The 17,786-nt window shown below is 41.6% G+C and overlaps 1 protein-coding gene across 6 annotated transcripts in view; it reads right to left on the reverse strand.

The window, feature by feature from the left end:
- Nucleotides 1-1,469: 1,469 nt before the first annotated feature.
- TTC6 (tetratricopeptide repeat domain 6) overlaps nucleotides 1,470-17,786 on the reverse strand; it is a 200,054-nt gene continuing 183,737 nt past the window's right edge. For 2 of the 6 annotated variants that reach the window (XM_073211314.1, XM_073211317.1), the window contains 4 exons: nucleotides 10,706-10,931; nucleotides 10,136-10,266; nucleotides 8,822-9,028; nucleotides 1,470-1,796 (listed from right to left, as the gene is read on the reverse strand). In XM_073211314.1, coding sequence (XP_073067415.1) covers nucleotides 8,846-9,028; nucleotides 10,136-10,266; nucleotides 10,706-10,931 — 540 coding nt within the window. In that variant the 3' untranslated portion in view covers nucleotides 1,470-1,796; nucleotides 8,822-8,845. Of the gene's footprint in view, nucleotides 1,797-8,821; nucleotides 9,029-9,813; nucleotides 10,267-10,705; nucleotides 10,932-17,786 lie in introns of those variants that run through there. The other 4 variants (XM_073211315.1, XR_012120542.1, XM_017648637.3 and 1 more) reach the window with 4 other exon arrangements.

A 17,786-nucleotide genomic window follows, 5' to 3' on the forward strand; every position in this document is an offset into this window, starting at 1 on the left:
AGGACTTCAAAGATCACACTAAAGCTTCTCAAAGCTCTAGACTTCACAAAGTGGGGTTTTCCATGTGAGCATCAGTCAGGAACTCCAGAGAAATGCAAGTTCTGAGTCCCCATCCAGGATACACTGAATCAGAAACTCTGGATTAGGGCCTAAAATTCTGTTGAAATAAGGCTTCCACAATTAAGTTGGAAAACCACAGGGCCAGGGCTTCTCTGCTTCAGTGCGGACAGGAACCTCTCAGGAGATTGTTGAAATGCACAAGCCTCAGCTCCATTCCAGATCATCTAATTTAGTCTAATGAAGCCTGAAATATGCATTTTTAATAACATTCTGGCCAAGTCTGACACAGGTGGACCACAGACCCTATTATAAGAAACAAAAGGATAGTCTCATAACAGAGGATGAAGGAAAGAAAAAGGATGTGAAGAGTGTCAACAAAAACAGGTAGGAAAGGAGGAAAAGGAAAGTAAACCAGCTCTGTGTTTATTAGTATGAAAGCAGCCAGAATGGAGAGGGTTTGAATCTGAACGCTTTGGGAAGAAAATTAGATCCAGAAAGCTGATAACTAAGTAACTCACCCATTTCATAAAGTTTGATGGACAGTTCCACAAGGATTTTTCAATAGCCATAAACAATTCCTCTTTTATCACAGAGGTCTCCGAGTATGACTCCTCTTGACATGACAAGTGTAAAGAAATCACTTGATTTCTTCCCTGCTTGATGCCCAAGAACTTGATAAACCATTGCTGCTTTTAAAATACTCATTTATTGTTTGTGGGTCACAGGAGTGTTGAGTGGCAGAATTACTCTTAAAGCCTTGTCCTGTTTCGGGAGCTAGGTCAGTATGAACCATTTCCTCTCAGGGGCCCTTTTTTTCCCCGCCTATAAACTTTCAGGGACAAATCTCAGAGAGACTTAGTATCTAGATAATAAGTTCTGGCTCTGTAGAAGCTACAACCCAATAGCCTATAGTGTTGTAACTAACCCTACAGTGAAGTGAATTCCTAGGTTTTAAGGTTGAACTTTATCCTCTAATCTTCCTTATTTTAAAACAAAATTAAACTGTCCACTTGGGGCTTAGGTTACTCGAAACGGAAGATCAAACACGGAGTCCCTGAAGTCCTCAAGAAACCATAGAATTTCTGGGGTGCCAGGAGAGAGTTTCCAGGGCACAGACCTCTTTGAGACCTTCAGGCTGCTGGCAGGCAACTTATTTCTACAGGATGGCGATGTAAAGTCTGTCCTCCTTTAAGGCAGTTTAGAATGACGGTAAAGAGCAAAAGCCATGGCGTCAGATTGTCAAGCCCTTAACTGACATGTGACTTTAAGCAAATAACCTAATATCTCTCTGCTTCAGTTTTTCCCATCTATGAAATGGAAATGTTAATCCCAGTAACTTCATGAGGTGGTTGTAATCATTAGAACACATAGAGAGCATTTAGAAAAGGTCTTCACACTTTGTAAGCACTTAAATATTTTTATTATTCCACAGATTTTATACAGATAGAATGGATCTATGTAAACATGAAGATGGCCCTTAAGATATTAAATAAAAACATGTGTATCATGGAGGAATGAATTACTCCAGTTATTCAAGAATGTATTAGAGCTGAATCCAAAATAACCTCCAAGAAAGGACCTTCAGCCTCTTCAATCCAGTATTACTGGCATTTCCATTCCAAGGGATTCCTGCAGCAGGCTTCTTAAAGTTTCTCCGGTTGCCTGGGTTCACAGTGTAGCTCCTCCCAGAGATGCGGGAACTCGATTCCCCCTCTGTAAAATGGGCTCATGGGCACCTGCAGTGGAGGAAGCCTCAGGTCAGTAATGCCAGGTCACTGTGGTGGTGGAGGCTGCAGCCATCTCCCAGCCCCCAGGAACAGGGAGTGACAGCTGACTGCTGAGGGTCTGTGACAGTGCCATCACGAGGGAGAGATGTCTCTGAAGTCTAAAGTTTCATGTGAATTTTTAAAGTTCTATTCCATGACATTACTGTAACTTTGGCTGTAAAAATGTTGAAATTGCTTTCCAGTTAAATAACTTAAATTTCTCCCTCCTCTTCCCTTTAACACTCCTCCAGTAACACTGATACTCTTGGGCTACCCACTTCTTTCCCTAGTGATAAAGACATCCCACGCTGAGAAACCCAGCAGACGGTGCTATTCAAAAACCACATTTTCACAATCAAGCTATGGTCTAGTGCATTAAGCTATTTTCGATTGCCAATGATTTTCAGTTCTCTAACATTCTTCCCCTAACTTGTCTACTCCCCATCAAAGATCCAATGTAGTAAACACACGACATAGGAATCGAAAGCAGGAGAGGGGATACTAGGGAAGGCAGCACTCTGTGGGAATGAGAATGCATGCTGAGCTTCTACACAACTCGTACTTACACTATTCAGGGTCAGTCACACCCGGAAAAGCTGTGTTGAGATGTCTCCCATATTTCAAAGGCACAGAATTGTACTGTAGAATTTGTAAATTTTCTGAACAGGGCTCTAAGACTTTAATAAAATCATTGCTATCATTTTTAAGTAAAGACCACCTCATCTCTGATTTTTGTGTAATAAAGCACCCTAACTTAGACACTTACTAAAAGTCTTATCTTGGTCTTCAAATTCAAGAGATTTGTTCCTAGCTTATAAAGCAAACATACCTATGTGGCAGTCTCCCAGTGTAATAAATTCAGAATACTCTGATTTATAACACACATTTAGTACTAACTTACTCCTGTGTGACAGTCATAATGCCATAAAATATTAAATTAAATTCCCAATTATGTTGTTTTCCTTTAAATATAAGCCAGGATCTTTTGATTTATAGACTTGCATAGATCTCCTATAGGAAAGTTATAGAAAAAAAATGTTTCAGGCAACTATACCTTAGGTCTTAGGACCATAAGTAAAATTGTACTTTAAAGTGTCAAATAATAAAATATATATATATAGTAACAATAAATGGAATTGCCTAACCTATTAGCCAACTCAAGTAAGATTAAGGAGCATTAGTAAATGATGCTTTTTCCACTTAGTGATTTACTTCTTGTATGTGATTGTTATAAAATTCCAAATATAATCAGCATAAACCACTGGAGTCTTAAGATTCCTTTTTCTACTAAAATGTGTGCTCTTAAATACATTGCAGCAAAGTTTTCAGTGATTAATTTTTTGCTTTTCATCAAAGTCTTTGGAGATGTTTGTGCTTTCAGAGAAGAGCTCTAAAGTAAAGTAAAACTGACCCCATGAGTACTTGCAAATTAGTATCTTCTCCTTTTGCAAATAAAATTGTAGTTCTAGGAAGGTAAAAACTTCAATTGACGCACAGATTTAGACAGCAAATTTTTGTATTTCCGTTTGAATTTAGGTGACTATGATTATTACCCTATGTATTCAAGGCTATGTTTTTCTGGAGATGGTCACAGTGCACGCTCGGACCCCAGAAGCTCTGTGGGCAGGACCTGTGGGAAGCAGCTGACCCTCTGAAGGGGCCTCGCTGGCCAGCTCCAGCTCAAACTCCATTGTTGGCACCCAGGGAAAAAGGCAATGTGCATCTTTTACACTCTTAAATGTTGCCTGTTGCCTCAGATAAGCTATTTCACTTGTGGGGAAGGAAGACATACTTTTACAGTTTTCCTATTACAAAACCAAGACATCCTCAGTGATTTAAAAATAAGTAAATCAGAGAACACAGGAGAGTCAAAAGTAAAAATCAAATAGAGGTACTCTGAAACCTCCCACACACCCTCTGCCAGCAAGCCTTATGCCAGCAATGGTACTCTGCAGTTACTCACCATTCAAGGCTGCCATATAAAAATCATTTAAGAGCTTTTTAGGAAGATATAATAGGTATAGTTTATATGTGTATAATTTTACAATAAAATGGAATTTATCCTATAAATATTGTTCTGCATGTCTATATGGATAACCAATTGTCACTGGAAGATTTCTTGGCTAGAATATAATAAAATCAGAAAGAAAAGAAGTAGTGGAACTGCCTTAATGGGTTAGTGGATAAAAGCTCTGACTATGGTATGCTCCACTTTATGGAAATTTACCAACTAATAAAAGGTCAAGAGACCAGAACGTTCCTGTCCAAGCTTTAGAGCACCAGTTCAACAGAGTGGAAACATATGTATGAATGTTTGCACTCCAACCATTCCCTGACCCGACTCCAGGTTCAGTATACACTGTGCCCATTTGATTAGTGCAAACATTCTTAATTTTTTTTATGGTTTCTTATTCTCTATACTTCATTGGGGTACAGAGTGATTATGTCATAGCATGAGCCAATTATAAAAATTACAGTGGTTGTCCTAAACTGCTGATTCACCATGCTTTCAGACATGTCGCTCTCATCACCTTGAGGGTTGTTTTACAGCTACTTGTCATTCTTATAGCTGGCTATTCTCGTTCATTACATCTTGTTTTTTTCCTAACTTCATTCTCTAAGGTTATCTATCTTACCTCATGGTCCTATGGATGCTCTGTGTGTATGCGTGTGAGTTAGGCATTGTGAAATGAGAACTGTCACTAAGGACCTCTCCACTCAGAGGAAATGGTAAGTAAGCACAGCCTTGAGGACGCATGCTGTCATTGCTTTGGTCTTTGAAGCCCATTGCTGGGCTTGCCTAGAACCTCACAGGATGCTCACTTTTTTGTGGAAAAGAATAGTAAAACATATCTGTAGTGTCTTGGGTCATAACATCCCACATTATGAGTGTCCAGGCCTGTATTTTATTTAAGTAAATCCACAGATATTTAGGAAGGACCTGCTATGTGGGTGCCAGGAACTAGGACAAGCATGGGCGATATGGCAGCAAAGAGGACAGACCTAATCCTTGCCCTCATGGAGGTGGTAGTGGTCTAGTGGGGAAGACAGCCACTAGACCAGGATATACAAATGTAAAGGGTGCTCCAAAAGAGTAGGCAGCTATGCTGTGGAAGTGGAGAGCAGAAACATCTAAGCCACTCTCCTGACAGAAAGAATTTCTTCCTGAGAATAAATTAGCCAGGCAAAGATGGGTGAGGAGAGGCAGGAATGCTGACTTTTGGGACTTGGTAGTGATGATCATAAAGTGCCTGTTAGTTTTGGAAATCAATGATTCTAATAAGACATTGCCTAACAAAGCATGTTTTGTGCCATTGGAGAACCTCTGGGAGTCAGATCTTGGTGTAACATGAAAGACTCAAGAGTCTCGAAGCACAGGATGATTGCTTCTGGCTCTGACCTGCCTGTCCAGGCTTCAGTCAGCTTCTGCTTCCTATTCACCCTCTTCCCCTCACCCACCGGAACAGGCATTGTATGTTTGCCCCTTCCTTCCCTCTTTGAGTAGCAGCCATCAAGCAGTGACACTACAAAGGTCGGTGTTTCCCAAATGTAATATGAGTGACACTAATCTAAAAAGAGATTATTTTAGGTAGGATAAGGATAAACTTTTGAATAGTTTTGCATTTATTTTTACAAATTCCTTTGTTTTAAGTAAATTCCGTTAATATTAGCAAGTCAAGTTAAATATATTGAGTAAAAAGTGAAATAAAATTTGGGTAATATTATACTAGGTGTGCTCTATTTTTTAACCTTTCTGTACCTCATGTTTTTCTTCTGTAATACGGGAATAACATGGCCTGCCTCACTAGTAATGGTGAAATGAAAATGTCCTTAAGCCAGAGCCGAGTTTCTGGAACACAGTAGATTTTTAACAAAGGCTGACTTCCTTTTTAGTTCTTTTCTTACTGCTTATGTACTGACCTTTCTACTGTCATTCCTATCAGGCATTTACTATTAAAAGTAAAATGTAAGATACTGCCATTGACTATATTTCAAATTAAAAATTCAAGATAAATCTCTCTCTCTCTCTACACTCATGCATTTATCTAAGGCTGGGTTAGATACACAGATATGTAGACACAGACATAGATATAAATACATAAATATACATGCCAGTACAAAAGAAGTGTTTAAGACTGGAAATCCTTTTTCTGCACCATTAGGCAGAGAGCTTTAATGTGTCATTATGATAAAGATTGTTTAATAGACTATAAGTTTACTTTGTTTTATTTCTCTCTTGGAAAAAAGGAGCAGGAAAAGCAGAGGCTTTTAAACTAGAAAAGGGGCTGACTTTCACTTTCACCGTTTACTAGCTTGTGTGACCCTGATCAGAGAACTCAGCCCTCCTGAGCCCTGGCTTCCTTGCCTAGTGATGCCTATGACCTTGCAAGGCTGCTGAGAAGGTAAGACAATGTGAGGCATGGAACACCAGACATTGCTTTAAGTACTAAAAGTTGTGATAATTATCAAGTTTATCTACTGCCCATGCCCAAATTATATAAATACATTATTGCAGAAAAGATGTTATTACTCTTACTCCATTCATGAGAAAAGAAAAGCCCTAAATCAGTTTTCTTTTAGATATTGGAAACATTATCAGTCAGAATTCAATTATATATAACAGAAGCCATTCTTGTAATTTTAAGCAGAAATAGATTTCATACAAATAAATGGATGCCCACCTCATCATTGGAAGGTGTAGAAAAGCAGGTTCAAGGCAGAAGAGCAACACAAAACTGGCCAGACTTGGAGAGAGCTGCTCTGCCTTGTAAAGGAAGCTGGGAAATGAAGAAGTGGGAATGGCAATTGGTTCCAGAAAAATGTACAGTCCATCCAGGGTCAGGAAGCTAGGGCCATGATAGCTGGCAGAGAATAGGGTTGATAGATGAAACGTAGGATGCCAATTTAAATTTGAATTTCAGATCAACAACAAATAATTTTTAGAATAAGTGTCGTCCCATACAATAGTCGGGACATACTTATACTAAAAACAAATTGTTGTCGATCTGAAATCAAACTTAGTGGGTGTCATGAGTTTTACTGGGAGTCTTGACTTACTCCTCTTTTACATGAAATTCAAATTTAACCAGGTGTCCTGTATTTTTATTTGCTAAATCTGACAGCTGTCCTCTAGAGCCACCCAAAGCCTACTGTTCTAATACCATCAGAAGAAGCCTTGCATGCTGCTGCCTCAAATCAATCTCACAGGATTGCAGCAAATTGGCAGAAACTAAATCACATCAGGAACTCTGGTTGCCAAGACATATGGTAGATACAACCCTTAGCTTTTCAGTCTCTTCATTATGGAAAGCACGGACATAAGAAGGAACATATGACAAATAATTCACCACAATACCTACATAAGAACATTCATTCGTTGCATTTGTAATGATTGCACTTGTTTGATACTTAATAAATGTATTTTGAGCATCTGTTATTTGCAGGCATAATAGATACTGGGGATATAGCACTAAACAAAAATTACAACGTCCTTGTCCTCACAGAGCTTATACTTCAGTGGAAAAAAAGACAACAAAAACCTGGTAAATTACAGAAATGTATACAGTTGAAAGCAAAAGCTGTCTAATAATTCTATCACTCTTCTTCCATCTTGATGTGGGAAAAAAAGTAAAAACCTCACTATCCTTTTCTCCCTCCAATTTTCCCTTCCAGAGGAAATCATCAGTTAACATATGTGTATGTGTATGTGCTTGCATATCTTTTGTAAATAAATTAAACCTGATCATGACGTCTGACAATGGTGGGAAGTTCATAGGCTCAGTTCATCTGCTGAAGGAGTCAATGCTGCTCAAAGCTAATAAGGGAAAGAAGGAATCCAGACATCTCTGTCCTCTTCCCTTCGCTGGGGTTCCTCAAAGGTTCTGTTAGTCTTTTTCCCCCTCGGTCTCCATCCTGCCTTCCTCCTGCTGTCTCTCCCTTCACGTGCCTTGGATCTTCTCCGTCAAAGAAAGACCTGGGTTCAATCGGAGTCAGAGTGGAGCACATGCAGGAGGAAGGATTTTCTCTGGAGGATATTGACTAATTTTCATTTGTCCAATTTTTATTTGGTGATGCTAAAATATTGAGCCACTCTCTGAACATGCTTTTTCACTTTCCTGCTTCTATAGCTCCGTCCTGGCTTTCAGTGTGTACGGAGGGGTTTACCACGCAGCACCTCTGCCCATGGGCTCTCCCTTGCTCAGGACCCAGCTTCAGGGCCCCTGCCTCAGTGATGCTCTTAGAGTTCCTTCCTCCAGAAGCCAATCCAGAGGCAAGGATTCGAGTGCAAGTGGTTCCTTTGGAAGGAAGTCCCAGCAAGCTGGTATAGGGGAGGAGGGCATACGGGAAGGGGGGAAAAGCTAATGAAGGTTGTGTGTGGAGGAGGTTACACAGAGGGCAACTGGGGGGCTCAAGCCCCCTGGGATGTTTAAGGAGGAGTACTCGCCAAAAGCTGGAGTGTTTATCCTCCACCTCAAATCTGTCATTTGCTGACGGTTGCTCCTAGTGACAGGGACTCCCCTGCACTTCTGGCTTGGCCTGGGTGTGGGTGAGAGAGTGCCTTCCCAGGAGTGTGCGGCGGGATGATGTCAGCGCGCCCAGGAACTATGGGTGCCGGGGAGCCAGCACAGGGCGCATGTTGCATTTTGTCAAGTTAGACATGATTTGCTCAATTATGCTATCATGTATGGCCCTTGCTTTGTATCATTCCTGACTCATGTCATAAATATTTGGGTGTAATCAGAAAAAAACATTAAATTACTCTTTATTTTAACCCAGTTGCCTCAGGAAACAGAGCCAGAGGCAACTGTTTCTGTACTGCCATTTCATCAAGAGGTGCAAACCCAGGAAAGCAGAAACAGTGACAAAAGGGAATGAGTCAGAAGTGCCAAAATGCTGCCCGTTGGAAGCTGGCTGCCAGGAAGTGGACGGATTGTCTAATCTCCAGGACCATCCTCCAGGACGCCCCACCAGGAGATGGAAGGGAGAAGAGTTACCTACTGGTTCTTTTCTCCTGTTGTTCATCTGATGGGACATAGGCCCCTGCACCTCCACTGTGCGCGTAGGAATGCCACGGCATCCAACACCTCCACCAGGGCAGGGGCGAGCCACGTGTACAGAGGCATGAGGCCAGGGGCTGTCTGGGGGAGCATGGGCTTGGTCTGAATCCCTCTCATTCGTGGCCTGGGCTGGGATGAAAGGGTCTGGACAGAAGTGAAGGCAGAATGATCTAAATTAGCTTATTAGATCTGTCAGATTCACCAACTGAGGCCACAAGGGATGACTCAGTCCTCACATGGACTCACATGTCACGCCTAGAAAACTGTCATGAAATAGTGTGAAGCATCCCCACAGTGCCTTACAATTAAACTCAACTTTCTATTGTGAAAATCTGTGAAAGGACACTGAGTTCTTTCCAAAAATGCCTATCTCTGTGGAAACAGGTCTCTGAGGAGAAGGAAACGTGATGGAAGAATGAAAGGAAGAAGGGAAAAAAGAAAATGCAGCCGTCTAAAGGAAGCCTTGTTTTTATCAGTGAGATACAGGAAAGGGGTTCTCTGGTTCACTCAGAGGTCCCTCACAGATTTGATAAGAATTTTCAGCTATTTCATTTTTACTTGTCAACTTGCATGAAACACTAATTATAAGTGTATACAGATTTCTCATATGTGATTTCTCATATGGGTTTGTGTAATTTGCATTAAAGAGGCAGCAAGAAACAGGATGCTAAAAATCTTTATGGGTGCTGTCCTGGGAGGGAGGTAACATGAAACAAAGAAACATATTTATCTGTTGGAAGAATATGAGTACCAAGAATGATACAGTTCTGTATAGACACTGCTTAAAGGAAGACAGAATATATTCTTGACTTCAATTTCTTTATAGTCATTGGTTCTATATTTATTTTTTAAATCTGGATACGGTTGAACATACTATGAGTAGGTATTAACGAAAAGGTTGATGACACTTTTTCTATAATCACGCAGTATTACTTCAAAAGGAATTATTTTATTTTAAAGAATATATTTAAAGCATTAATATTCCATAAGAAACATTTCCATTTAAATTCTGCACCCTATGAACAAATTCATTTATTGTTAGTTATTCCAAATATGCAGAAAATGATCTAAAATTTTTATAATTAATATATCACATGCATTGTTAAAATGCATTAAAGGGTTGTATGGATAACATAACATAATGAATACAATAACAAAGATAGTACAGCCTTTCAGACAACAAATAAATTTCAATTTCTAGAAAAAAAGATGTGTAAACCCCTATAGAAACCATGATCTATGTAATCATACCACTGAGGCATATTCTTGAAGGTCAAGTGCTTGGTTATAGTCAGCCATAGCTTCCTCAATCACACCTATTTTACCACGAACTTCTGCTCTGAGATTATATGCTAGAGCGTCATTTGGCTTCAAAGACAGGGCTGTAAAAGAAAAATGTTTCAAGATATGTTTTATGCTGCAGTAGAAAACACTCATTTTTTAAAAAAATAAAAATCTTATAAGAACTTTAGTATTACTTATTTGAAAACATTTTCCTATAAAAGTAAGTAATTATTTAAATTAAGAATACTATATCTCACTAAGAAAACTACCTTGGGAAACACAATACAATGTCTTTCTTTGAAAGGCTGGCATAGTTTGTCTATGGTTTCCCTAATAATTTTGTGTATCTCTACTTAGCCACACGTCAAGTTACTATACAAAGGAATATACACTGATCACATCAAAGATATGGTATGTAAAAACCATTAACTCTTATACAAGTTTAACTAGACAAATAAATCTGATGATTTTCTTCTCTTGTCATCTAAAAACAAACATCAACCACTGTAATCTTACCCAAAAAGGTACCAAAAATACCTTTATTCAGGTCTTCCTCAGCTAGTTCATATTGCTTTAAACAACAGTAGAAATGTGCTCTGTTAAAATATACTGCAGCCCAGAAAGGACAGCTTTCAGCAACGTATGCAAAATCTTCTCTTGCTTCTTTGTATTGCTTTAATATTGTATTTACAATAGCTCGATTCATGGCAGCACATTCATTTTCTGGATCAAACTTTAAAGCCTTTGAGAAGTACTCCCTAGCCTATAAAATGTGAAGATAACGATAATTTGAATATATTTCAATTGAAAGCTACACAGCAATTTGAGGCATTTTTACACTTAATTTAAAATTAAGACCAGTGGTGTACCAAAGGGTCAGTGGAAGCATTTCACTCCAGAAACAGGCAGTAAGGAGGTGCATTGGCTATAAAAAATGTAAAAAACAATAATGAAACCAGATGAAAGTTGGTCGCTTTTTGTTATCACAATGATTCTGCAAATCTAGATAATGTCAGTGATAAAATACTCCTTCCTGCTGAGGTAAAATCCCTCAAATTCCACATCTCTGCTCAGTACTAGAAAAAGGTAAAATATAAATTAGAACAGAAGGTCACAACTAGAAGATAAAATGTTACAAAATTAACATTTTTTCATATAAAAGCTAAAGTAAGGTTCTAAAGCATACCAAAAAGGGATAAAAATTCAGTTATACTATGAAAGATTAAGAAGAAGGAAGAGAGATGGGGAAAAAATCAGCTTGTCAAGAAGAACAAAGAGTCTAGATGATTAACCACGCATCATGGAGCTGGAAGGGACCCTCCCAGGGAGGTCTGTAGGGTCAGGGTCTTGGTCCAAGAATCATTTGCTACAGGTCTTCAGAGGTAAGTAAAAAATTGAGAATAAACTATTAGTAACCTCTATAGCACTTTGACATGGCTATGACATCCCAGCACATGAACATATTTCTAGTAACTCATTTTTTATCATTTTGGCAATGTACTGATCAACAACAAATGGGAATTTTTTTTTAATGTGCTTCAGACGACGATTGGACGCCCTCCTACTCAAGGTAGGAATCTCTTCCCTAACTTGATGATGGATGAAAACTGGGCTCCTACTATTGTCGCGCGCCCCGTCCTCGCCGGCAAGAACAGCACGCAACAACAGCAGGATTCTTCTGCAGAAAGCTTTATTCTTCAGCTCTTTGTGAAACAAATGAGTTGGGCAGGACCCAGAGGGGAAGGAGAGGCTTGCTTATATAGTTCTCATGCTCTACCTGGTTGGTGCGGCTCCATATGCCTTATTAGCATAACCATTTGGTGGGTCTCATTGGTCCTTATGCCAAGGCGCAATTAGCATGTAGTTTAGTGGTGTGGGATGATTTGTCATTAGGAAGTTCGGGGCCTTCCGGCTGCCCTGCATTGGGTGCTATTTTCTGAGCGCGGCTGCCAACATCTCCCCCTTTTTTGTCTAACAGAAGCTCAAGGCGGAACTTGCCAGCAGAGGCGGAGACAGAGGCCTGACCTCCATCATACTTCCTGATGCCCCCTTTTTGGAGAGGGGTTCTGGGCATCTACCCCTATGCAGTCAGGCATGCCTCTCAGAGGGGTCCAAGACCTCTTGCAGTGCTTTGCCTCGCATCCTCTGGCTGGCGTTGGGACCGCTTGGTACAAAGGGTTTGGACCCTTTTTCTCAACCCTCTTGCACCATGAGCTTCTTAAAGAAAGCTGTGATTAAGCATTGAGGTACTCGGGCCTGGTGCAGTGCCACATGGGCTCAGGGTGCAAGAGCTACCTCAAGCTAAAGCCGAGCTTCCTTCTTAAGCATGTTGAGCCACACTTGGGGAGAGGCGCCAACGTCTAGCGCCATTAGGGCTTGAGCAAGGATCACCTTGTCCTGCTTATGTTGGTTGCGGAGTCTGCATAACAACCAGAGTAAGAGCATGAGACCTCCAAGCAGGAACACGCCCATCCCAGCCATGCCCGCCCACTCCTTGACGTGGGAGAGAGCTCTGAGGAACTAGGAAGAGAGTCCTTCCGCTACGGAGATATCTAGACGGGTGGAGTTGATGTGGATAATTTCTCGCCGCAGCTCTTCTAGTGTCCCATCGAAGTCCTGGGACCAGTTTCCTGAAAGATACTGGGACAGGTCTCGTGACAGATTAGTGAAAGCATTTAATACTTCTGTTAGTGATCCTGGCTTGTTTGTGGCTCTGTAATATGGCTGCGGCTAGGCCCGCGTTGGTGAGTGGCCCTCCTATTTCTCTACAGGCTTTCAACCAAGCGTGTATCCCTTTCTGTTTCCAGGGTGTTATCGCCTGTCTGCATTCCTTGGTACATTGTTCAAATACTAATTGCTCTACCAGGGGCATCGCTTGTTCCTGATCTCCAAATATTCTGCCTGCGGCCTCCATCATACGAGCAACAAAGTCAGAAAATGGCTCGCTCAGCCCCTGAATAATTTTTGTCAAATTGCCTGATACTTCTCCTTTGTTGGTGAGGGCTTTCCATGCCTTGGCAGCGCACGTGTTTATTTGTGCGTATACCTGTAAGGGGAAGGCTGTCTGGTTGGCTACCCACTGTCCTTGGCCCGTCAGCATATCATATGACCACGCAGGCTGTCCTTCGGCCGCGTTTGCGCGTGCCTGGGTCATACTGATATCATGCCACAATGCCTTCCATTCTATGTATTGCCCCATACTAGAAAGGCATGCCTTAGTTACATATTGCCAGTCTGCGGGTGTCATGGCTGTCTCTGTTAATCTCTCAACTTGTGCTATGGTATAGTTGGCACTGACCCCATACACTCGGACGGATTCCGCTAAGTCTTTAACTTGTTTATGACTCAGGGGTTGGTGAGAGCGTACACCGTTATCCTCAAATACAGGAAACATTTGTCTAATTGCCTGAAGAGTATCTGGGTGGCAAAAGGAGAGTGCGCCACTCACGTAAGGTGGCGGGGCAAGGGGCGTCGGGGGACACCCTGCTTTCATTTTTTCCTTGGTCCGCTTTTCAACTTTGCTGGTCCCCTTACTTCTGCACTCTGCGGTTTTATTTTCTTCCCCTTCCTCTGCGGACGTTAATTCCTCCTCAGATTCCCTATTGGAGAGTTGGAGGTCCCTCAACTCTTTCCAGGGGTATTTACTATTTTCTCCGAGGCGATCATCACTCGCTTCTCGGGGCTCTTTCGCTTTTGCTCTAGGCGGGCTTTCTCCCTCACTCTGGGGTTTCTTTACCTTCATTTTTGTGGCCTTTGCGCGCGCTCTCTGTTTCCCGTTCCGTTTCTGACATGCTCTCTTGGATATCTGTCAATGCTCTCTGACCTTCTTTTATTACCTTTTCACATCTCTCATCTTGCAGACAAGCTCTAATCAGTTTCCAGAGGGGCCTGGTGCCTCCCCTCAGGCTACCCTCCTCCTCCTCTCTATCAAGATCTTTCCCCAGTTTGTCCCAGCTCGGGATTGAGAGGGACCCTGAACAAATGAACCAGGGGGCCACACGGTCTATCTCCTTCACAAAAGATCCTAAGACTTTGCTGGAGACCTTCAAGTTTCGCTCTTTGAGAGCTGTCTGCAGCGCCGTGACTAATGACGGTGCATTCCCCATGGTGCCTCCTTATTTACAGAGAACCATCAACCATCATCCTAAAAAGCAGGGGCCTCTCGGAACTTACCCCTCCGGGCTTTCTTCTGACCTGCAGTTCTGAATCCTCTCCAGATGTCTGAAGGGTCCTCCCTGTGCCGGTGATGTTCTGGTTCCCGGGATTCGGCACCACTTGTCGCGCGCCCCGTCCTCGCCGGCAAGAACAGCACGCAACAACAGCAGGATTCTTCTGCAGAAAGCTTTATTCTTCAGCTCTTTGTGAAACAAATGAGTTGGGCAGGACCCAGAGGGGAAGGAGAGGCTTGCTTATATAGTTCTCATGCTCTACCTGGTTGGTGCGGCTCCATATGCCTTATTAGCATAACCATTTGGTGGGTCTCATTGGTCCTTATGCCAAGGCGCAATTAGCATGTAGTTTAGTGGTGTGGGATGATTTGTCATTAGGAAGTTCGGGGCCTTCCGGCTGCCCTGCATTGGGTGCTATTTTCTGAGCGCGGCTGCCAACATACTATAAAACTACTTTAAAGGAAAAGTCATTTTTAACAGTGTAGCATGCTCTCTTCCACTCCTTACCACTCAGTTTTTCCCAGCCCACCACAGTCTTGCTCTGTGCACCCTTCCCCTGTTGTGTGAGTTCTGCTCCTGCTAAGGCTGTGATGTCCTCCATCCCAAAGGACATTTCCATTTGTTTCTTCCATGACATTCTTGTGGCACAGACACTCTTGATCTCTGCTTCTTTTTTAAAACTCTCTCTGTCCTTGGGACAGGACATCTCCCTAGTTTTTCTCCTACCTCTCTCATCATTTTCTCTCAGTCTCAATCACTGAACTACATTTCTCTATGTTTCCCAGGGCTTTGTCTTCAATTCACTTCCATTGTAAATACAATGAATGGTGGCCAGGAGCCCAGACCATGGAGCCAGATTACTAGGTGTAAATCCTAGCTCTATCTCTCAACATCTTAATGTCTTTGGGTGAGTAAGTAAAGCCTTTTTTGCCTCAATTCTCTCATCTGTGAGATGGAGGAAGAAATAGAACTCTACTTCCAGTGTTGCTTTGAGGATTAAGTGAAATGCTATGTAAAGTACTGAGAACACTATACAGAATATAGTTAAGGACTCATTAGTGTCTACAAATGGAGAGGCAACATAGCCTTCAAGCAATACTCCATCAATTTTTCTGCCATCTGACTTTTGAGAGGCAATTAGATCAAGATTGTGGAACCTACCTTATTCCTGGATGGAACTATTCTATGCTGCAGGTAAGTGCAGTTTAAGGAACCTGGTAAGAACTGACATCCTTCTGTGAAGAGCTTAAAGCAAATTCACTCCTGAACAGAAGGTTCAACTCAGTCATTAAATGAGGCAGAAATAATTCCAAGCTGGGCCTCAACTTTCTTCAAAAAATTATTTAGGCTTCATTTTAATTCACCAATAAATGATCAATGGAGGCCACACTATTCTACATTACCAAAGCATGATTTCAATCAAGTAAGATCAAATGCTTACCTCAGCTAAGATAAAATAATTCAGTAAAACACAATAATGTACCTAACTTTGAATAATGTAACTTTCTATCACAGCTCCAAAATGTCTTACTTAGAAAATGAAAGCCTGTAAGTTTAATGAGGTTGCTTAAAGTATCAGAGTATTAACTATGAAGCAATTAGAAGCCAAAAACACCTATTATAATGATGGTCTTGATTTTTTTTAACTGGTCTAATGCCCTCATCCAGTTATTTTTTAAAGTTACCTGTAGTACATGAAGTCACACACAGCTCATCCAATATGGTTTAAAATCATTGTCACTAACTAGCAATATAAGAAGCTGGAACTTATACATGTTTTGACGCTCTAGAGATTATTTGATAAGCTGAGGAACCCCTTCTCCTGCCTTTAAATCTTCCTTCCAGTATATAGTGAGAAACAAAGGTGGGGGCAGAGGGGCAGGGAATAGAGGACATTTTCTCCACAAAGAGGCCTAAAGCATACTAAAATAGTTGAATGACTACTCTCATATCTGCCTATCTCTGGAGGGGTGTGCACTGTGAAGTCCAAGCATACAGTATATCAAGACAGAGGGCAGAATTCTAGATGAAGTATTTGTCTAGCTAATATCACCCCAGTTTAGGGAAATGGAGCCATACTTAGATAGATAGATGATAGATAGATAGGAAATAATCGAAGTGTACTGTAGATCTAACACATAGTTTCTTACATGATGGCCACAGAGTTATTAGAGACAAATAAGTTTAAGTAGATCTCCATCTCATGTGGATTTTAAACATTTATGGAAACAGAAAATTGCCCTGGGCATTTTATTTGTTTTTATCTCATTAACTAACTCTACCATGCACAGAAACATTGCTAGGACCCAGCCAGAGAGTGGTTTAAGTCTCATGAAGTTTGAGGCAATTGACCCTGGCTTGTCCACCTGGAAAAACATTAGCCTCCTCATTGTCCACTGAGGTCCAAGTGACAATAATCTCATTCATGCCTTACAGAATCACACCTCTGATAATTCTCTGCCCTGGCATCTGGCTTCACCACTGAGGCCAACCAAGCCCAGCACGGGGTCAGCAAGCTGTCCAGGGCCATGATCTAACCTGGGAAAGAACATGAGCTAAGTTAAGGGGATGGCAGGAGAAAAGGAATGGAGGGGACACACTTGAGAAAAAATTAAGGAGCAACACTGACAGGATTAGATGAAGGAGGTGAGGAAAGAAGTTACGGCTAATGCTGATGTTTTTACTCAGGTGACTTCATGGAAGAAGGCACCTTGAATTGAGAGAAGACTTATACAAAGAAGAGCTGGACCGGGGTAGGGAATGTAGGATCAATACAGTTCAGTGCACTTGCGAAATAGCCAGTTTTAGCAACTGGTGTTATATATGGGTTAGCTGCTCAGAAGGAAGGTGCAGGCTGACATGTCGTATGAACCAGAGGCAAAGACAGGCTTTCTAAGCAAGGAAATGTGGGGAGAAGAGAACAGAGCACGGTCTCTCCCTGGAGAGGGATGAGGAGAGGAGTGATCAGAAACGACTGTGGGATGACCCAAAGAAGTACTGAATTACATAAAACAGTACAGAGTCGAGATTTCACTTTAAATTCATAACCACAAACCTGAAATGAGGATGTAACGTCTGGGAATCCTACTACATCTCCCCATTATGTTAACCCTGGTATTCTCTGAAGCACTTGAAACTCCTAACTATTCTGTCCTGCTTTTCAACTGTCCGCACTCACTCTTAACTGATAACTGATACTCGTATTCCATGGAGGAAATATGGGCAAGGCACAGAAATGCCTACTTACAGCCTATCTGTCTACATTCAGCTGCCCTAGCTCTCTGGCCTCCCTCAGGACATCACGCCCATCCCGCTCCCTCCCTGCCACCCCTGGAACTTCCAAACTGTCACCCCAACAAACTCTCCAAGGCTTTGACCCTAGTGGCCCCCGCCCTTCTCTCCTGCACCAACAATACCTCCCTTTCTACTAGATCCTTTCATTGACATAG

This window comes from Manis javanica, chromosome 8, assembly GCF_040802235.1.
Source record: "Manis javanica isolate MJ-LG chromosome 8, MJ_LKY, whole genome shotgun sequence".
In the NCBI taxonomy this organism is placed as follows: domain Eukaryota; kingdom Metazoa; phylum Chordata; class Mammalia; order Pholidota; family Manidae; genus Manis; species Manis javanica.